Here is a 22,825-nt window from a genome sequence, read left to right as displayed (position 1 = left end):
TGTGTAAATAAATGAAAAAGGCAGAGGCAGTCACAGATCATCACATATTATAAATGGACAGCAGTAGGTCAGTTTGTTGTCTCTGATTACTTCCTCATTGTTTCACCAGATAGTCCTGTTCTTTGGATTATTATCAAGTACAGATAATATAACCCAGGAGGAGGCCAGGCTGTCTCGAGATTCAACATGTTTATTGTCATGCACAGAAAACCAGACGGTTACACCGTACAATGAAATTCTTACTCTGCAGGAACCCCTATCACTGAGTAGACTATGACAAACTATGACACTATAACAATACAAACTACGCTAGCTATAACAGGGTCTAAATAAAGACAAGTCAGCAATTTAATTAACTATAACAATACAATACCTGAGCCAGCAGCAGCAGTGGTCGTAAAGTGCACTGTGCATTTTGTAAACTTTGGTCAAGTTTCGCTGTGGGTAAAGATATTTTTCCACAATGTCTGTCTTTTTTTTTTTTAATGTGATGACAGATGCAAAAAGTATTTTAAAATAAGACTACCTGACCACATTCACTCTGACCTCAAATATCTGAGACACAATGTTGATATAAGCCCTCATATTCAAGCCTATTCTGCATCTACAAATATGGGTTCAGTCAGTTTAGTTGGACTAAAACTCCAAAAATGATTAGTTATTGCACAGTAATATTTCCTATTAATGTAGGTTAAAGGCCAGTGAGAGGCCATATTTACACTGGGTCAGGGCTGGGAAAGTGCTGCCTTCAAAGACTCTTTGTAAACTCTCAAGTCAACGACAATAGTAATAAATAGGTGTTGGGTGTTTTGCATTAAAAGACGGACTGAACTCATGTAAATGTAATATGGTTTCCGTTTATGTTTAAGCTTTAGAATCACGCGGCATCTCATTTTTGTTGGCGCGATGTTATGAAGACGAGAAGAACTATTCAGATATGTTGCAAATATTTTAAGTAATTAATCTCCCGAAACGGTTGTTACTTTTACAAAAACATCTCGTAGCAGCATAACATTTCAATAATCTGAATATTTCCCAGCCAAGATTCATGGATGACTGAACTTTTTATTTTAAATTGCATGTCTCGTTTCCGACAGCACCTGAAGGCAGCCCACTTTGGAGTTCACTACGCATGCGCATTATTTACTCCGCTCTATAGGGAGACATGGCGACGTCCCTGATCTGTGGCCGTTTGACGGCTAGCCTGAGAAATTCAGGGGCCAGAAACACTATCAGCTCCGCTTCCAAGGTGAGTGTGTGACCACATTGAAGCGAAGGTATCTGGCTTTCGAGGCCGATGTTCCTGACAGCGCTACAACGTCCCCGGCGACTACATTTCCCCAAAAGCCGACAGGGTCAAATTTGACATTAGCACAGCTTCATTGAATTTCTGTTGTTTTGGCTAACATGCTAACTAGCGCGGAGCTAGCGTCAGATAGCATGGCCGGCTGTCTGCTGCTGAGGTGAAGTGACCCAGCAAAAACATTAGCTAGCGTAGACGTAACTAATCCCCGCGGCCTCTGTTCATTGTCTCGCACCTGTGTGTTGTTTTAAACTGCTTTTTTGGAGGTGAGAACGCACCGTTAGCAGGGTGAGCTGGAGCTCGGTGACCTCCACTGACAGCTGCGGAACTCTGCTTTGTCGCATCTGTCTGGCTTCATTTTCTTGGAAAATTAATTGGACAAATCCGTTAATCCTCAGTGGTTACACATAACAGCTGTCAACATGCAACAGAGAAAGTTGGGGAGATGTTAATAACATGCTGTAACGCACCACTGGCTGGCTCTGGTATTCAGAACTGGCTTCCTTAATATACAAGTACAAACAGGTCATAACATTCAAGCAGTCAATGGAAGTTTGTCTGAGTTGAGGCCTCAGGTAGAGTTTGTGATTGACTGAACACTTCTGTAGTTATTTAAAAGCATTGGATTATCCTAACAATGTTGCACATCTTACATGAATGTTTTCGTGGTGTTTAAAGCTGCTGTGCAGTGATTACCATATCAGTCACGTGTTAAATCTGTGGTCATGTTAAGAAAGACAGTAATGAACACTGAGAGAAGCAGCAGCACTGCAGGATGGAGATAGGAGGATAACTCTAATTTCATTTCTTCATTTGATTTGTAGCCAAAATGAAATTATCCCAGGCACAACCATGATGCACTCTCTTCATTTTCTCCTCATATTATTTATTTATTTATTTATTTATTTAACAGGGACGGTACACATTAATGAACATTTCTGTAAATGTGCCAGTATTAGCGTAAGGAAGCTATTTTTCAACTGTTGTCCCTGGGCAAGGTGTAAAATGCCAGCAGTTCACATTAACATACATATTAGACACAATTAACCTTTAAAATATTAAGAAAACATCTAGACAGACAATGGTGCATGGGCAGGTGATCCTGCAGCACAAAACATGACAGAAGACAAAATGAGGAGACATGAAAACAGAAGAAGACGTGAGAGCCGACCTGCAGGGCTCTAGTGTGGACAGAGCTGATGTGATTTCAGCCAGTTTTTAAGTTCAGTCTTCAAAGTGTTGTATGTGGGGCATTCTCTTATGGGAAGGGGTCTGCTGTTCCAAATATTACCGCCCCTGACTGAAAGAACAGATTGTCCAAAGGTGGTCCGTCTGTAGGGCACGTCACAGTCTCCTCTGACCATAGACCGAGTTATTAACGATGTTCCTGACCATCTGATTTGTTTTGGACAGAGGAGCGAGATACGTTTACGATGCACCACATGCATCTCGGGAATTTAAGGGAACAATGCAAAGAAGTTGGCTTTTACTTTTCCTGTCCTTCGCATGAAAGAAACATCCATGTTAGACATTAAATACGCTGTATTCTTACGCCATCTGTGCGCATTTTATCAAATATCTGACCAGTTAATGATATAAAGCACGGGACTGACGGGGGGGATTAGAGACTATCTTCAACAGAAATGTATCTAGCAACACTAATTCATCATGGAAATTCACTTGATTTTACTTGCAATGTTCGACTACACGGGATTTTCAAATAGATCTGATATGGCTGCATGTCATATCATAACCAAACATTTTCCACACTTGATTCAGGGAATACTTCATTTCATATAATCTCACTGATCAGATAAAAATAACATCAGTCGAGTTATTGATGAGTTATTGATGGATGTGAACGAAGCTCGCTCTGTACACTCAAACAGCAGTGCAGCAGTTCAGGTTTTATACTTTCCCCCAGAGCATGCGCACCAAAATTGGTGATATTCTGTTTACTGGGTTTTGAGGTACATGTTTGGCATTTGTGGCCCCCCCCCCCCGATGGGTAGGGCTCAAAATGCTTTGGTAGACCTACTCCCACACATGCTCTGAAGATACTAAGATTCATGATGATTGTAGAAATGGTTACTGAGTTATGGCCAATGATGGCGGCCATCTTTTTGGACAGTCTTGCTCATCTATGATTTGAATTGTCCATCACAGTCTTGCAATGCTGTAGAAATGACCAAGTTTAGTGTTTATGTATTCCAAACCTAAGTAACTGTACACTGTTTAGTGGCTCTTGAGGTATTTTTGAAGAGCACATTGAGCTACTCAAATTTCAAGTCTATTAGAGTGCAGACAGCTGTGTGCAAGAGTGGAAGATTTTAAATCCGACACCTTGCAGGAATACCTGTCCCGTGGTACAGAAGATCAACAGCTTGTTGTTTAAACACCGATGCAGCATCACCACCGTCTTTTTTGACTGTTCAAGTCACAGAACAGCGGGACTGACTTCTGTACTTTCATTGGATTGTAATATTTTGTTCTGGTGAAGAAATCTGCCTCTCTGGTGTCCAGCTGACTCAGTTTGAGTCTAGAAACCACTCTGGCTTGGTTTCATATCCGCAAGTTTCCACTGTTGCATGTTTGTTCCACCAACAAACACTTTTCTGTTTCAACACAATGAGGTTTTATCTTTAGTTTTTTCTTAAGATCCTCCACCTGCTGCTCTACGTTCTGCTTTTTCTGTCTCTGCCTGTGCAGGTTGTGTTCTTTGATTGATATTTGAATTCTTATACTGATTATCTAGATTCTCAAATAGTATATCTCCTTATTTGTATTTATTTGATTTATTAAACTAACTAAACTAAACTAAATTAAGATTTTCATAAAGTCAAATGTTTTTGAGACATTCACAGTTGGCATTTATTTACATTCAGTAGTTATTTACTGTATATTGATGTAGTAGCTTTCATTAAACATGAATTAGCGGTTGTTTCCGTCATTCCTGTACATGGAAAAGGACATATTATTGATCGACTTATTTATTAAAGCAACAGGAGGTTGTTTGGCTGCACTATAAATAGAAACCAACCACAACAGAAATCTCCAGGATTTGTTTGACCTAAACGTTACCATCATGTTCAGGATCAAGTGGAACTGAAAGAAGACATGGTATGGCCATTTTCAGCAACAGTTTTTAACAGGCTAACCCTTTGAAGTAAACGGCAACACAACATGAAACACTGCAAAACTTATAGCTTCCAAGTGTGACGTCAGGGGACGGATGGCTGGTATCAGTCCATCCTGTAGGTTGTACTGTTAAAGGCCCTCGTTCAGGGAGCAGTCTGAGTACATTCAAGTTACACACACAAATAGTCATTGTGGGGACATTTCCATGCAAAATAAAGTCACTCCGCTTCCTCAGATGGTGGGAGGACATGAAGGCTGTTGTGTTGGTTTCTGCAGCTAACGGCAAAACAGTTTGTGTGCTTCGGTCATACCTACAACTGCTTATTACCAGAGGTAGCGTTAACAAACTGACAACGTTGGCAGACCGTGAGGTGGATTCAGGCTTTCAGTGGTCAGGACAGTCGGCCTGTTAAAGGAGGTCACATGTTCAGTAGCCCCGCTTGTTACGTAAGATAATGGGTCAAATCCAAACCGCATGTTTTTATACACATTACAGAAAGAGGATATTAATATATTAATATTAAAAGTCGTGCATTTTGCATAATATTTTTCCTTTTCAAATAAAATGTAAATGTCATGAAGTAAGTGAACTCCTCTGCTTGCTCCTCCTGTGCGTCCAGGTCCTTGGTGGGTCTTCGGGCCTGTTCGGAGGCCATGTGTCCCAGCTGCAGTCGCCCCATTTGCAGCAGCAGAGGAACCTCTCCCTTCACGAGTACTTGAGCATTGGGCTGCTGAAAGAGGCCGGCATCTCCGTGCCAGCCGGCATGGTGGCCAGCTCCTCGGAAGAGGCCTACGCTGTGGCCAAGCAGATCGGTAAGCTGCGCTGAGCCTTGTCAATCAAAAAATCAATATCAGTATCAAACATATTAACCTCTACAGTTGATCCAAAAAGTTCAGAAGTGTAGATTGAGCATCACATTTTCAGGTTGTAGTTTCACTGGAAGTAGCACAAGAACTTTTTAAATACATAAAATGTTGATTTAAATCAGTGACTGTCTGATCAAAGATGAGTTAAGCGACCACAAAAGTATTTTCTTGCTGATACAATTCAATTGTCTTCATGTGAAGAACCTTTTCTGACATCTGGTGACCTTTTGTGTGAAGGGGATTTAAATAGCTGAAGCCAAAGCTCTTCAGTATGGGGACAGACACTCACTCCCTCACTCGGTCTAAACATAGCCTCCTCCTGTTTCTGTGGTATCAGTTCACCCTCGACTTACATAATTCCAGGACAGCGGCACTTTCTGCTTTTTAACTAACTACAAAGTGGCTGGTTAAACTGAAATAGATTAAAGGAACCTGTCTTTTCCCTATGATCAACTTCTAAGTGACAAAATATTGTCACTATTAAAAAGAAAGTTATTTAGCTGTTTTGCTCCCTGTTGTGTCATAAGTGAAAAATAAAGAGATGCACCAACCGCAGTTTTCTCTTCTTTCAGATTCAGATTTTGGCCGATACTGGTTTTCTGCCTTTTAAAGAACTATAATTGGCAGCATACACAAACATTTTTGTAATCTTTCTGTAATGGAAAATTCAATTCAATCACAAAATAAAAAAGCATTTCAGGTTACAGGAGGTTTTTTTTTTTTTTTTTTTGTACAAATTAAATCTCATTGGCCAACTCCAAATAAATTTCATTGGCCAACTCCAGGAAAGTTGTCACACAGCGCTCATATGAACTGGTTTTACTGATTTTTACCTTGCATCTCTACAAACGGATCCTCAGACCTCAAAGTGTCGTCCTTATATTGTCCGAACAACAGACCAAAAACCCAAATACATTTAATGATATAGAAGAGAAAAGCAGAAAGTCCTTCCATTTAAAACACGAGGCTGGAACCTTCACCAGGGATTGTTTGTTTTAAATGTCTAAGTATTCATGAAGAATGAAATGAAGTAATCAAAATAAAGCCAGTTTATTTTCTCTGTCATCTACTGAACGACTGCTGTGAGGCAGGCGTCTGTTTTGTTAAGTCGCTGCCACAGTTAATAAGACGGCGTTTTATTGATGGACTGATGTGTGTCCGTACTGTTTGTCAGGTTCAAAGGACTTGGTGGTGAAAGCTCAGGTTCTGGCTGGTGGCAGAGGGAAGGGGACATTTGAGGGTGGACTGAAGGGAGGAGTGAGGATCGTCTACTCGTAAGTACACCGGCTTTTGTCATCAAACATAAACCTAATGCCAACAGACATCAAACACAAAATACAAAATAAATGACAAATACAACACAAATTAAATGAGTCCTTCCTTGTTGCTGAAATGCATAAAGACAATGAGTATTAATATTATAGTGCTGCAGATTTCAGCCCTGGCTGATTTGGCAACACCTCCATAGGGAAAAACACTAGAAAACAAAGGACGACACATTAGGAACCCACGAGTGTCTCCTGAGCTTCCCTTGGGGAGAATTTGAAACATCTGCTTTTCAAGATAAGTACTTTAAACACACAGTTCAAACTTTACTTTTGAATAGCTGAGGTGCTGCCAACATCAGTACAGTGTTGCATGTGTTTTAATTGGCACAGCTGAATGCAAAATGTCTAAAAGCATAGTGTGCCACCTACTTGCCAAATGTCACTAGTGTGACAGGAACAAACTAGAGAGAGGCTGCAAGACCGTGGAGGGGGGGATGACAATTATGTTCTGGCTGCAGTTAAGGAGCAAAATACAGACGCTGTATTGATTTCTTCTGAATAGAAATGGGGAACCTCAGGCCTCTGGTTAAACTACGTTTTCCTGTATAATCCATGAACCAGAAGCTCAGATGGCTGGTTTATGTGATTTTCTTAGATGTTACTCACGAGATGTGCATCTCGTGAGTAACATCTGAGAATCCTCACGTCCCTCCTCCCCCTTCCTCTCCAGGCCAGAGGAGGCCCGCGACATTTCATCCCAGATGATTGGTCGAAAGCTGTACACCAAGCAGACCGGAGAGGCGGGCCGTATCTGCAATCAGGTGTTCATCTGCGAGCGCAGGTATCCACGCAGAGAGTACTACTTTGCCATCACCATGGAGAGGTCTTTTCAGGTGAGGAAATCCACTCTGACAGACACATTTAGACACTGAAAGGTCTAATGCTCGATGTATACTTCCTAGACCAGGGGTGGCCAGGTCACAATGATCTACCTACATGCTAAACACATATTTATTTATATATACACTACTCACTAAAAGTTAGGGATATTCGACTTTCAGGTGAAATATATGGAAAATGTAAAAAGTGAATGTTACAGTGATATTATATCATGAAAGTAGGACATTTAAGTAGAAGCATGCAATGGTGATTTTTTTCATCTTAAACAATGTATTTGAAGAAAATCTACCAACAGTGGTAGGTATACCACAACAAAACATGTTCAGTGCCTCAATAAATTGGGATGTGGCCAAAGGACGTCCACTCCTCTCCTTTCTGTGACTCTTCCAGTCTCTGTATCACTGTTCCAACCTCCTGATGACACTCTGTGACCCTCTAAGCTCAGTGAACACCTCCGTCTGAGGACTTCCTGTTTGAAGCCTCCAGTGTTGAGGTGCTGCTGATCAACTGTTAGGTGTCGTCTTGGTCTCATGATGTCAGAATGTGAACAGCAGGATGAGGAGGACTGTTTAAATACCAATTCTAACTGAAGCAGGAAATGTATTGGTGGATTCATGGATCAAACCTGTAGTGAATGTTGCTGTTAAGCTTCTTGTTAGAGAACAAAAGTACTGAAACACTGAACAGTTGGACATGTGCATTCAAAGGTTTAGAGAAGGTCACATTAAGTTCACCTGGAAAGGTTAGAATGCATTTTAGGTTCATCCTGAAACTTCACCTGAAAGCTGAATATCCCTAACTTTTAGTGAGTAGTGTATATAGTGAATGTACTTATTATATGTACTATATACAATGTATGTTGGCACACACTACATAACTGCAACTAATGTAACCCTTGGTATTACTCCTAAAAATTGACAGCAGTAATGCACACAGGTGACAAACAGTGATGTCACCATCAATATTGCCTATCACTACTTTGAATGGAGTTGAATATCCCTTCCTATCCTATTCCCTATCCCAGAATATCCCTTCTTTAGGCAGTAGCTATCGCATTTGACTGTGCATGCCCCTGCCCTGTATGTCAATCAAGTTGCAAACGTACAGGGAGGATACATGCGTCCATTCATTCTCTAAACCACTCAGTCCTAATTAGGGATGATGATGATGATGGACTAAACTCAATTTTTTTTTTTTTTTAATGCCACGTGATCTACCCGCCTTTGCGATCTACCAGTCGACCCCTGTCCCAGACACTGTAGGCTATGAGGCGAATGTATTGTATTGCCAGTGTAGGTCAATGGCTTGTTGAAGATGAACATTTTTGCTGTAACTGTAGACCTACTTTGAATTTTAATTATTCTGCTTCCTGTACATTTTTGTCCAAATAAGAGCATTTTCAGCAATAAACATAGCCCCAAGCCCAAGATAAGAAAATGTGTGTTCCTCTCTCAGGGAGAAGTCATTTCTGCTGGTTGTGCTAAGTTTCACCACTAGATGTCAGGACAGAACTGTGCTGTCCAGCATAGACTACTTTGGTCCTTAGTCACTCTTTTATTTATAACTGCAAATTAACTAGTATTTTAACACCCAGTGACTCCTGCCAAAGTGTCCTCATTAAAACTGAATACAAAATGGATGCTATGTAGGTGTTGTTGATGTGATAGGAAGGCAGTAAAGCCAATTTAACTGGTCGTCTTTGTAGAAACCCCTATCTTCTTCTCCAGCACTCTGCATTTGACATTAGAATAGTGTTTAAGAGGAACATGACATTATTTTTAATGGCAAAATTCTCCTTACTAGTGTGGTAGCATCATGTCACTAGACATGACGGTGAACTTCTTGTTACTAGATTTCCCTGCTGCCTCAGTCCGCCTACATCTCATCCCCAAGCAATTAGTTATGGATTAATTAAACATCATAGGGCTAAACTCAGGGGGTTAGGAGAAAATGCTAAAAACAACTGGCTTGTCAGTCTTTGAGACTCTTAAATGTTTTGCCAAAGAGTAATTCACTAACATTTTGGATCTAAAAGTAGCCTCTAAGACTCTGAAGAAGTCCTCAAGTGCAGTCGTGAAAGCGATATTGCTCTCACGAGGACCGTCCCAGGAAACACCAAGAGTTACCTCTGCTACAGGATAGAGGATAAGTTCCTTGGAGTTACCAGCCTCAGAAGCCACAAATTAACAGCACCTCAGATCAGAGCCACATACGTGCTTCATGGAGTTCAAGCAGCAGACACATCTCAACATCAGCCGTTCAGAGGAGGCTGAATCAGGCCTTCATGGTGGAACTGCTGCGAAGAAGCCACTGTTGTGGAAGAACAAAAACATTGAATGAGATGGTGTGTCAGAACTTTTGACCGTTACTGTATGTTAACCACTGATTTTAATATACACTTGTGTCCACCAATCATATCGCAAATGTGCAAATCCGCCTCCTTAACCCTTCAGAGTCTGGGGTAAAACGGCGTTTTTTACTACTTTTCATTTTACCTTTGTGTTTCCCATTAAAACTGCTTAGCTTGCCTTTCTTTGTGTCTTTCTTTTCAGCACAACCTCACCTATTCTTCCCCAGATTCAGCATCTTCTAACTCGTAGAAGAGCTGTAGTGCGCGACTTCGGCTCTTCATAAATTTAGTCTTAATAGGCCGATCGACAAAATTCAAGTGTCCGCTTTCCAACAGTCTTTGAATTGAGCACCTGCGTGCTTGTGTCACAGCTTTACGTTTTCAAACGTGCGTCATGTGACTTTGACGCCATGTGGCGGCCCTAGACTCCGAAGGGTTAAATACAGGGATTTTCTGCTTGTTTTGTGTCATAGTAAATTGAATATCTTTGTGGTTTTGTGTTAGTCAGACAAAACGAGGCATTTAAAGATGTCATCTTGAGTTTCAGGAAAATTGTTGTTGACAGTTATTCCATAATAAAAGTAGCTGTTAATTATAGCCTGTCAGATGTATATAAGACTAGTCTTATGTTTGTGGGTTGAATTGAATCTTCAGAGTCGGATGGATGAGAGGTCTGTTGGCTTAAATCTTACAAACTTGAATTCAAAACTCTTTCGTATTGAAACTTTGAGTATTAAACTGGTCATCACTCCCTCTTGTGTCCCGCAGGGCCCCGTGCTGATTGGCAGCTCGCAGGGAGGCGTAAACATCGAAGATGTTGCAGCAGAAAATCCAGACGCCATTGTGAAGGAGCCCATCGACATTGTGGAGGGCATTAAGATGGAGCAGGCTGTCAAGGTACAATCAATAGTAGATGGAATGACTCACAGAACAGTGAAGATGTTCCAACTGTGTGGTTTGGGCTGCAGGAGAAATCGAAAAAGAAGTGCGAGAGATACTGCAGTGTGGGCTTCTTCTAAATCGCAAGAGGCTGTATTTTATTTCCCAGACGGAAAACGACTTTCTTAACAAGTTATAGTTCCAATTTCTTTCTTGCGAATTAGGTGTCAGGTTGGAGAAAATGTTTGTATTCTTCTCAGCAGACATCATTCCTCCCACCTGCTGTTTTCTCTTTACTGTTCTAAAGAAAGATCTGTGATATAATTTAAGATAAGATTCATGATGTTGCTCTGTGCCCGGTAATACTACATTTCTTTACAACTGGCAGATGTTTTTTTTTTTTTTTTTTCAACAAAGTTAGAATCGGGCTCCAGACCTCATGGAAAATCATCTTGTATTTTCTGGTTCTGACTGGAAGTGCTTTGAAGACAGTCGTCCTGTGTGTGATTTTCCAGTCCGATGGTTATTAACAGCATTTAAAATCACCCATTACAGTGAAAAATATAACCGTGAATGGGAAGGATGATGTAACCGATGGATCAGCTCCAATTTGGTACCAAGTCCCTGTTAATTATTTTATGAATTAGAGCTGACGTGTGTAAGACACGTCATGTAAATATCATTTCATACTCAAAGAATATGATCACAATTATGTTTTTCCATAGTGGCCATTATGGACATGCAATTTGTTAATGCTGCTAGTTTGAAGAATATCCTGATAATGACTGAAGCATGAAAGAGACTCATTTGGATTAATTAGTTAAACTTTACAACAGCATTTATTAACATAGAACTGGAATAATATAATGGAAACATTTAACTTTGCATACATGGCTTGGTTTAAAATATATTTTGTGATAAAAGAATATATTGAGTAACATCTAAATGTAAACATTTGCAAGTTTGCTGACGTGCTTTATTTGCCTTAAAGCAATACATGTTGGCTTGCCTTGTAACTTGTAAAAAAACAAATGTAATAATGAAATGGACGGGAACTTTTCAGGTGAAGGAAAAGATTGTTTCTCGACTTGGTTGACACAGACCAGCAAACTTAGACCGTCCTAATCGACCGACTGCACGACTTCCTCAGCTTTGGAGGATAACACAAGTTTTCTGTCACTGTCGCTTTGTTGCTTCTTGTTTCCACTAAGGACAGTATTTGGCAGTGGGTCTAAAGTTTATCACTGTAAATTATTAGCACAATCCTGTATCAAGATTGTTTTATCTGCCGGTTTTACGTCAGACGGTCTCGACAGCTACACTAATCAGTATTTTTATATTGATAAAGCATCAGCTGTTTCTGTAATATGAAGGAGGTCGCATGTAGTAATGAACCCGCAGAGAAATGGAACTGCAGCTCTAAGGAGCATTTTAGCCTCACATAGCTCATAGAGTTGGTTTATTGGCACAATTACTCATACAGTTGAGTGAAATATGCTAGCCAAAACATCTTTTTTAAGACACCAATATTTCAGAGGCTTGTTGCTTGCTTGTTTTCACAGCCCCCAAGTGGCCAAAAAACATCGGTGAATGCAGGTTTAACGTCAGCCTTAATCAGTGACCGGAGTCACTCATGAACTTAGAGGATTTTAGAGTGGAATCACTTCCTGCATAGCCGCATCTTCTGACCGTTCACTGCGTCTCAGAGCTCTGTTCATAATTATAATATTATTTCGCAGTCCTGCGGCCATTTTCTCTACCTGGACATTATTTCTCTGAACCAAACAGTCACAGCAATGCAAGAAGCCACATCACATGCACACCAACAAACCAAAAGTCATGCATGGATACAACATGTGCGGAAACAGAAGCAATGAGTCACACATAATGAAATCAAAGCTGTCTGGGTATTTGACATTTTCTGTTTTGCTCAGTCTTTAATATGAACAGACATGCTTCTCTCGTCTGATGTGGGGATCTTTTAAGTGACTTTCAGCAGCAAATGTATGGTTTATTTTTACGCTTTCTGGTTTACTTTCTCTTAATTTGGTGGTAAAAATACTCTTCTCCCATCTAATTCTCTGTTTCTTTTCGTCTTTGTCCTTTTTCCTTTTTGTATCTGTCCATCCCCTTTTGAGTTGGAGTATACTTTTGCATCAGGCTCTGGGCTTTGGGCTCTGGATGTTGAAAATGTTGGTTGTCATAGTGAGAGCAGAGGCTCAATATATTTGACTGAGAGAAGAGGTGCTGATTGCACGGCTCTCCAAATAGATGGAGGCCAATTGATGTTCCTTTGCTCCTATTTATCTTTGTCCACTGAGTCCATGCTTGTTGAACTGCACGATGGTCATAGAAAATAAAATAAAACAATAAATAAAGAAAGAAAGAAAGAAAGAAAGAAAGCTTTCAGTGTTTCCAGTCACACACGAGGAAGCTTTCTTTTTCTGTTTGATTTTGGCTCGTCTTCATGTTTTAAAAATAGATTTCTTTTTAAATCAAAGACTTGTTGTTATGGTAGCATCCATTGCAAGTTACTGTATTACCAACCCGTTAAAAATGTAAAATTTTATTCATAATATGCATTGATTAACCTGGACCCTGCTTCCTCATTAGGAAAGTGATGGTATCAAGTGTCAGACTACAGTGTTATTATGATGACAACATCATCAAACTTTTCTAAAATACTACTATTAGAGCTGAAATGTAGGTTTCAGGTCTCACATGTCAAGTAGTTATGTAATATACTCTGTTCTAGATCAGGTAATCGCAAAATAAAAAGCAATATTTTGCACTCTTTCCTATCTTGGACTGCTGCTCAATAATTTCCCTTGAGATAAATAAATTGAATAATGTGTGTAATATACCGAATGGCATGTAAATGCTCTGGAAAATGGCGCACACATTGATCTGTTTGATGTGATGTTTTTTCAAAAGAAAAGCTTGACAGTTGGGTGTTTCCCCAAGTTTCCAGTCTTTATGGTATGGTAAGCCAAACTAAGCTGCTGGCTCCAGCTACGCACCGTGTTTTTGACTCCCAGACAGCTAAACATTTCAGACAGTTTGTGAATCATCTCCAGTGTAACGTAATGTTTTGTGTTGCTGCAGGTTGCTCAGAAGATGGGCTTCCCAGCGGCACTGGTGAATGAGGCAGCTGAGAACATGATCAAACTTTACAATCTGTTCATCAAGTATGACGCCTCCATGGTCGAGATCAACCCCATGGTGGAGGACTCCTCTGGCATGGGTACACACACACACACACACACACGCATGCACACACAGACGGACAGATTATTTAAACAGCTCATCCTGTGTTTGGCATTTGTATTGTTGAGTATTTACAGTAATGTTTTTATTCAAAAGCCAGTGCAAGTATTGAGTTGGTTTAATATCCAGCAGACAATATACAAGATGCTGAGTGAGCTGTTACAGCTTTTGATGGCTGTAATAGTTTGTTCTGTCCATCCTAAGTTTTATCTGTGCAACAGCAGGCAGGAGAACGTCTGGTAATGTTGTTTTCTTTCTTCTTCTTCTCAACAAATCCCATGAAAAGACTCAAATCAACAGTCAGTTTATCCACTAACAACTATCGTGTGTGTATATTTTCTTCCTCTGTGCCGTGGAGCGCCACTGCTATCCAAAGACTATTAAAAACATAACAGTGGGCCACACTGTTCCATTGGGTGACATGTTTCCTCATTACCATGAACATTTTTGTCTCAGTCCCTGATACCCTGCCCTGCCAGCCCAAATACTCATGAGAGCCCCAAATGTGGAATAAACCACTGCTGAAAATAGTCCCCAACAAATGCACTATTTCCTCCTGTTTGTTTGATTAAAAGGCAGCTGTTTTATTAAGAAATTAAACTAAATATTTCTGAGTTTTCTTTTGTTTAAAAGTAGGAATCAATGGGTTTTCAAGCTGAGAGGAAATCAGAAAGTATTGATAGTTGGAAATAATGCCAGCCTTAACCTTTAAATTAAGTCTTGTTGTAAATTCTGGCTTGCTAAGATCAATAAGCTATGGGGGGTTATGTTTGGGCGTACAAACGTGTGTTACTCTTCAGGCAGAGAGTCAGGGTTAATGAATCTTTCTAACACACCGTAATGAGCTCGTCAGGCCTGAATCTGAGTTCTTTGAACACACTAATATGAAGAGAAGACAAGTGGCCTTTTGTAGTGAATGACCTTCAAGTGCTGGACACTGTAAAACATTAAGTCCTCAGATCAGCCTGAGGAGAAGTTAGCTGCTGATGCTATATTTACCTTATCTCATTTTTAATATTAGTTCTCAACAATGATTATTACAGTAATATCAGTTTATTATTAGTAAAAGATTATTTTCTCTCCTGGCTTATATATATTGTAAAATTATTAATTAATTACTTGTGTAAGTAGTTTTACTTGTGCCTTTCTTTGATAGTTGGCAGTATAGAAATAAAAAATGTGGGGAAATATGGTTTGACATGCATTTATTGATTATTTGATTATTTTATTATTTTCCTTTGCAACATCACTGGCTTCATCTGTCTCTTAAGTTGTTTTGTTGTTGGTCTGTCTGTTTAGGTGCTGGTTAACCGCTGCCTCGATCAGTTAGTTTGTTTGTGTTATTGTGTTTTACACAAATACTGAAGTTATCCTTTAACTGCATTAAGAAACTCTGCATGATATGCCACCTAATTCAGCATTTTTGCATGGTTCTTATCTCTGCGAGTCTCAAAACACACCCCAAGGGCTACCTTTGTCCATGAAAGCAGAAATATTTGTCATGTGACTGAAGGATGCTGGAAGTTGATGATCTCATACCAAAATTTCATGTGTCTGCTTATCACTAGTAATGTGCATGGACGCCAAGATCAACTTTGACTCCAACGCTGAGTACCGCCAGAAGAAGGTGTTTGAGATGCAGGATTGGACCCAGGAGGACCCTCGAGACCGGCAGGCTGCCAAGGCCGACCTCAACTACATCGGCCTGGATGGAACCATTGGCTGTCTGGGTCAGTGCACGTCAAAAGCTTTCAGGATTTTTAAAAAAGATTTGTTTGAGTTGAAAATAATGTATAATACCTAATATTGTATTATGACTCTTGGAGTGAGTGAGTCATACAACAGGTCTGGACCACTTGCAGAAATTGTTACTGTTTCTGCCAATTAAAGAGGTACTGCAGACTGCAAATAGTTTTTTTGAGCTGTTGACTAAATTATTTGACTAAAATGTAATGAAACACATCAACGCTGGTGCTAATATTGATTATTCTTATTAGAAATATAAATATCAGCGTATGAAAATGGAGGCGGCTGGTTGGTACCGGTCTACATCATGACCTTGATAAAAAAGCATTGAATGCCAACGGCCACCTCTGTAAAATCGCACTTCTTTTCAAATGTAGACTCTTCAAGACTCATCATTCACAGGAGTTTATGCCATTAAAAGGAGGAAAGCTCTGGAGTGAAAGAGCCAAGAGCTCTGGCTTCGGCATTCCTGGAGCTTGAGCCAACAGCTCGAATTGATGCCATTCGAATTTAATTTCTTATTGTTTTAAATTTACAAATTATATTCAGATTTTTGCTTATTGATATTTACTTTGTATCAATACACTGTATACACATGGGAAGCCCTGAAGAAATAACGTGGGTGCTTTAGCCGCAGATCGTCTTACCCACATAGCCTCGCTTGTCAGTGTGTAGTGTTAACAGGGGTTCCCTCAGGTTGATGTCTGTCGACAGGTATTTCATTTGGACCTTGCATGTTCTGTAGATTACTATATATTTGTTGTTTGTCTACGTGTTGATGGGAATCCAAATCATTTTCACACATGACTTCTTAAATGATCAAAAGTGGTGCATCACTTTCTCCCATTTCTGGTTATGTCAGGTTAGAGGTCAAAGTTGGCACATAGAACATGTGATCGAGATTCAGAAAACACAATTGTTCATTAGATGAGACAGAAAGCATTTTGTCTTCATATGTGCACAGGCACATATGAAAGAAATTCTCATTTGATTAGTAATTTCGCCCTTCAATTAGTATAATTTTTTTTACTATTTGATTTCTACTCAACTGCTGAAATTTGTACCAAAAGCACTGATCTCTTTCAGCTAAAATTTCAGTGTCTGATCCTTTCTTAGCTGAACTTGAAAAGGTCATAATATATAAATATATCAGCGAAATAATTTTGAATGGGGACCCTTTTCTTCTTAGGCCACATCTTTTACTTCAGCGTGTCAGATATAAAATCAAAATGTGAGAGTTGGATAGAGAAAAAGGTGATTGTGACATCCCATGTATTTAACTTTTAGTTTTAACACACCCTTTGCTTTCCTGCCAGCTTTCACTGCAGCCTGTGTTTTTTAGATTTTAGATTTCAAATGATGGATGTTCATTGTTCTCTCTAGTAAATGGAGCAGGTCTGGCCATGGCCACCATGGACATCATCAAGCTGCACGGCGGCACACCGGCCAACTTCCTGGATGTAGGTGGAGGAGCGACGGCTCATCAGGTGACTGAGGCCTTCAAACTCATCACCTCTGACAGGAAGGTAAGAAAACACCTGCTGCTGACTGTACCGGCTGTTTTAAAATGCTATGTCTGACGTGAGCGTAGCATGGCTTCATATCAGTTCATGCTAACGCTAACTGTGTGCGCTCAGGTTCAGGCCATCCTCGTCAACATCTTCGGAGGCATCATGAGGTGTGATGTCATAGCCCAGGGAATCATCATGGCTGTAAGGGACCTGGACCTCAAGATCCCCATCGTGGTGCGGTTACAAGGTAAAACACACGCGTACACTTTTTTTATTAATATCTATGGAAATCCATAATGAGTTATCTTTACATCTTTACAGTCATGGAGAAATGAAGCATGTCCCCCTGAAATAAATAAATAAATTGAATTGAATCATTGAATTGTTGAATGAATTACAAACTCACAATTAGTTTTAAGCAGATTTCTGTCTCTTGCAACCGAAGTTCTCAGGTGGAGATGTTCCAAGATGGCAAAGAGTCTGTTATCTCCTCTCTCTCTTTCTAATGAATAAAGCTCAGTGTAGAAGACATTCAGGTAGCAGCTCCTCACGTTTAGCCAGCACTTAGCATCACTTTCATCGGTTAAAGTACCAAACGTGACTGGCAGCAGCTGTCAGTAACATTTCTGAGAACTGTAAACCTTGTTGTTGTTTGGTTAGTGTGTCAGAAGTCAAAGACACATCACTCTGTTGCATCACCGCGAGGGCTCCTGTAGCCCCAACAACTCTTCTCCCGAGGAGATGTCTTCACGTCACGTCAGTTTCAGGCCGTCACATTCTCCAGTTAAACTTTTATATGAGAGTACGTCCAAAATGTCCATCTCCTGATTGGTTGATGACCCACTCTACCTCTGAAACACCCCTTGAATGTGCCCACTTCACCAAGTTGGTCTGACATCATGTCAGTCTATTAGGCGCCACAGGACAACTAATAATTGGCTAATAATTAACCCGTGCCGGGGGGGGGGGCTTTTTGTTTTTACTTCTCCAGTCTTAAAACCCCAGCAAAACCACTATGTTGGTATGGCTATGCGTCAGTGTCTGCTCAAAATCACACCAGATTCAGGCAGATGCGTTGGATTCTACTCTCTGATTGGTTAGGGGAAATCAAATCCCCCCCCCCCCCCCGCCCCACAGAAATTGGTTAGGGTGAAGGCAATATAGGCTGAAGATGCAAACGGCGTGTGTTGAGTTGACAATTCTGTCTGATATCAGGCTTAGCTTTTTATGTACTCAACTGGTCTGTGCCATCAGTTTTCTAACACTCCAGTAAAGCAAACACACATTTACACACACACACACACACACACACACACACTCTCTGACAGACCTCGTCACCTCCAGTCAGGCGGGTTAATGGACAGCAGCTGGCAGCACTGAGGGAGGACTTATGTCTGTTTCGTTTTACGCCTCCTACCTCGAAGTGTGGCTCCTGGAAATATGGAGAGAACCGTGAACCCAAGTGAACTGTGGATTACTGGATTAGTATTTCTACGTAATATAGTAATATGTACAATTATACTCAATACTGTCAAGCACACAGAAAAGGTGCATGCTTGTGTTTGGAGCCTAAAGCGAGCTGATGTTTCTCAGTTTTCCTCAGGGTGACAGTCATGTCTTCCACTTTGGAATCAACACACCAATTTAAACGGGCGCTGCAAACGTTCTGTGCTACCACGGCAAGATTTATTTTCTATTTTAACCTACTGCTCCTCTCTCATTTTAAAACATGTTTCAGTCCAAGTCAGTCGGTTGTCCTGCCTGGTGTCTCAATATGGAGAGAAATTCCTCCTTTGCCAGATGCGCTCTGTGACACTGTACTGCTCTTTTCTGGCAGTTTTCATCCATATGTGAAAAATGGGGAAGATAATTGGATACCTTTTTTTTTTTTTTAAAAAAAAAAAAAAACATACGCACAGAAGAAATACTGAACTTAAAACACGGATGGTCCATTCTGGGCTACTGTAGAAACATGGCAATGATTCTGTGAAGGAGGACTTACGCATATGTAGATATAAAGGATTCTTTCTTAGTTTGTATTGTTTAGTCTTAAGCCATGGGGGTTTCATCTTTTCCAAAGCCCAGAAAAGTTTTGTTTTTTTATTCCTGTATGTCACCAGCGTGTAAGAGCAAGATGAGATCTGTTCAGTGGGCTGCATACTCCGGACGCTTCATGCACCATCATCTTTGGTGTAGTAGGTGTAATGTTCAACCTTAGGCTTCATCAGTTCTCATGGTTGCTGCCTCTTAACTTCAGTACTTTTGGGTATTAGATTTAGGTATTTCTTCAAATCAAATCAAGTACAAGTGGAAACTGTGCTCCAGGTACCGTGCCTCTCCACAGTAAAAAAACAAACAAAAAAACATCTAGCATGAAACACAATGGCCACCCTGATAGCTGCACACTATGGACTTTTAGGTTCCTTTGCTTTATAGTAGAAAATAGAAACAGGCCAAAGTGTTCAGTTCTACGTGGATGTTTCAAAATCTCTGAATTTGATCAAATCTTGGCATTTTCGTCCTTGTTTGTTTTGCCTCTAAAGGGACGAGAGTGGACGACGCCAAAGCTCTGATCGCTGCCAGTCCGCTGAAAATCCTGGCCTGCGACGACCTTGATGAAGCCGCCAAAATGGTACACGCATACACAGATACGTTAAACTTACAAACACACACATTAACACACTCTCTTCCAAATATTGTACCATATTTTTACACTCAATGAATTAATTTAGAAAATGAACGAACAGACGTAACAAAGTACAGGAAGCAGGTTGACTGCTGTCCTGATTGGTTAGTTTAGTTGTGTTATTGTGTGACTTTGGTGTTTTAAAGGCTAACTTTTTAGGGTCCAAAAAGCTGTGTAGCACAATAACACAAACAAACCAAGCGATTGAGGCAGCAGTCGACCAGCACCTGTTGTGTTAAAACGACTGTAAATGACTCTGTAGGGATCCTTTATGTAATGTTGTCAGCCACTGAGAATCTAAGGCTGAGCATGTCGGTGGCAAAAACTAAACTTTAGCGGATGTACTTTGATTATGTCTCTAAGGATGCAGCCAGTTTCTGAGGCGATCTACTGGTCCAATTCCAACACTTTTTGTACCCACTCGTCATTCTAAACACACACACACACTCATCTGAAAGAAGAGTAAATGTATCTGACTTCACTGGATTCTCACACACTCTTCTCTGTCTGCTCACAGGTTGTAAAGCTTTCTGAAATCGTCTCGCTGGCTAAGGAAGCTCAAGTGGATATCACCTTCCAGCTGCCCATCTAAGAAACCTGAAGCTAGGACCGCCATACCCCCCCACCCCCCACCCTCCCCCAACACTTCCTCTGTCACTGCAGCCCACCACTCCCCCCCCCAACAGACAGCAAGACGAGTATCGGACATTCAGTTTTCTCTTTCTTGCTCCGTGGCACGATGGCATGACTTCGTACAGGTTTTCACTGAGAGAGAACAGCCTCTGTATCCTGTCTCAACCCTTCGTCTCCCCGAACTCCTCAAACCTTCAAACTTGTGTTGCACTGGAGTCGATACGCACAAACCCCCGACTTCTAAATCCTCCCTCCTTTACTCCCTTGCTCTGTCTGTAAGGGACGCTCATCTGTCAACTTCGGTACTTGCTGGGAAAACTTCCTTCGCTTTCACTCACATTATTTTGTATTTTCACTTGAATAATTGGGAGACAGTGTTGTGGATTGGTTCTGTTACGTCCAGTGGGTGCAAAAGGGGGAGGATTGTAATCCCGTTAATTTCACAAACACATCTGTAGTTTTGCATGCACGCCTATCCTGTCTGTCTCTAACTAGGAATGTAACAGAATAAAGTACAGATTTATTCTCTCTGCACAGAAGTTTTGAAATGATTCATCAGACAAATCGGCAACAACAAAGAGCTGTGTGTCAGTTGAACAGAACAAGGAACAGCAGCACAGCAGAGGATTGATGCAGAAATTGCACTTTGTTTCTGCAGGCTCCCTCACGCTATGTCTTTACCTGCTGTAGGCAGAGGTGTTAATCAGCTGGATGCTACTGGTCTAATGTAGCAGCTGTTTCCTTTTCCCCTCCATCAGAGTTCTATGGAAGTGAACATAATTGAGTTTGAGCATTGAAAATTACATCTGCAGACGCCACTGTTGATAGTTTTTACTGAAATGTATTTTCTCCTGATAAAAGGCGCTATTATAACTGTTTTGAAAAGATTTTCAGCCGCTCTGGCAGCATGGCTCTAACATTGGTCCCTCCACTGCAGAGTCAACACGGCTTCCATTGTTTACCCTCTGCTTTGAACGGGCCACATCTGTTAGTCATGAATATTAGCTGAGCCACCTGTGGGCTGATGAGGCACGCTGATCAATGCCGGGATCTGAGTATTAATGAACGGATCTTGAAGTTTTGTGTTCTGCCTCGGCTGTGGTGAAGCTCGTTTGTGGTAATGTTGAACAGATGTGATGCGTCTTATTTGTTTTTTCTAGACGAGTCGGATGAATTATTCATTGTTCCTGTTGTGGAGAAAAGCCCCGAGGGAGGGACACGGAGACTAAACATCAAATTGACCAGACGTTAAATCGGCGCGGTGTGAGTTGCTGCGCCCACTTATCTCCTCGTGTCTCTCGCTCTGTTAAATTCAAATAGAGGGAAAAGGAGGCTCAACTCTCTTTCCCCCCCGCTGATTATTTACTGCTGTAGCATGAGCAAATCTGAATCTTCTTGCTTCCTTCTCACAAAATTGGGAAATGTCTGTTGACCCTGTCATGCTCAAGTGAAGCGTGCTTTATGTTGTTAGCTAATGGGGGCGGACTAGAAGTCTGAGGTGCTGGCTGATGAGTCTAATCGTGCTTTTTCAGCCCCTTCGGTTTAAGTTCAATGAAAAACCAAAGTAAAGATGGTTTACTGAAGGTCACTGAGGGCCAGATATCTTCTGTTGGAGGCAGCCATTTTGTTTTTCTTTTCCTTTGGGTATTTAAAGTTACAGGAAATGTTGACTGCTGGAGATTTGTGCTTCTGTGCGTTTATTTGGTTCTGCTTTACCCCCTTCATTGGAGGAACTTGTTGCTTCAGGGCTGCCACTGTCCTGTCTGTCTGCCATCATGCCACGCAGCAGTAGCCCTTTTTCTGTTTCTGTAGGTTATGTCAGACTTTAGGCAGGCTGTGTCCTCTCAGCAGAACGCTGAAATGACTAGGTTTTTTTCATTTCCTGCTTCCATCCTCCTCCTCCTCCTCCTCCTCCTCTTCTTCCTTCAGCGCTCCGAACACAAGCCGACATTGTGAGTTGTACGTCATTTATTAAATCTTGTAAATAACCAAACTGATGTTCTCACTCTGTAAAATATTTATGCTCCTGGCAAGGAGTACAACAAAGAGGAAAAAAATAAATGCAGAGAACACCAAAGTTTCTGCGGTTTGCTGTTTTTTTTCAGTGTCTGCCAGTTCTCTGGGTCTGGAGGTATTCGTCAGCACAGAGAAACACTAAGTTTGGACTTTGCAAGATCAACTCAGAAGTGTAAACCACAGAGGGCTTTTAATTTTGGACAGCATCAGCTCAGCTCAGTCCATTTTTATTAACTGTTTACTCCTCTTGTAGCCTCTCTC

The 22,825-nt window shown here is 40.9% G+C and overlaps 1 protein-coding gene across 1 annotated transcript; it reads left to right on the top strand.

The window, feature by feature from the left end:
* The first annotated feature begins 1,164 nt into the window (after positions 1 to 1,164).
* Positions 1,165 to 22,625, top strand: sucla2 (succinate-CoA ligase ADP-forming subunit beta). The gene is made up of 11 exons (XM_070838535.1): positions 1,165 to 1,249; positions 5,062 to 5,254; positions 6,483 to 6,582; positions 7,307 to 7,469; positions 10,595 to 10,723; positions 13,811 to 13,949; positions 15,541 to 15,702; positions 17,102 to 17,244; positions 17,356 to 17,476; positions 19,773 to 19,861; positions 20,433 to 22,625. The coding sequence occupies exons 1-11, from the start codon at positions 1,166 to 1,168 to the stop codon at positions 20,505 to 20,507; spliced, it is 1,398 nt and encodes a 465-aa protein (XP_070694636.1). The 5' UTR covers position 1,165; the 3' UTR covers positions 20,508 to 22,625.
* The last annotated feature ends 200 nt before the right edge of the window (positions 22,626 to 22,825 follow it).

This window comes from Pempheris klunzingeri, chromosome 10, assembly GCF_042242105.1.
Source record: "Pempheris klunzingeri isolate RE-2024b chromosome 10, fPemKlu1.hap1, whole genome shotgun sequence".
Lineage (NCBI taxonomy): Eukaryota > Metazoa > Chordata > Actinopteri > Acropomatiformes > Pempheridae > Pempheris > Pempheris klunzingeri.
This window is presented reverse-complemented; position numbering and strand designations above follow the sequence as displayed.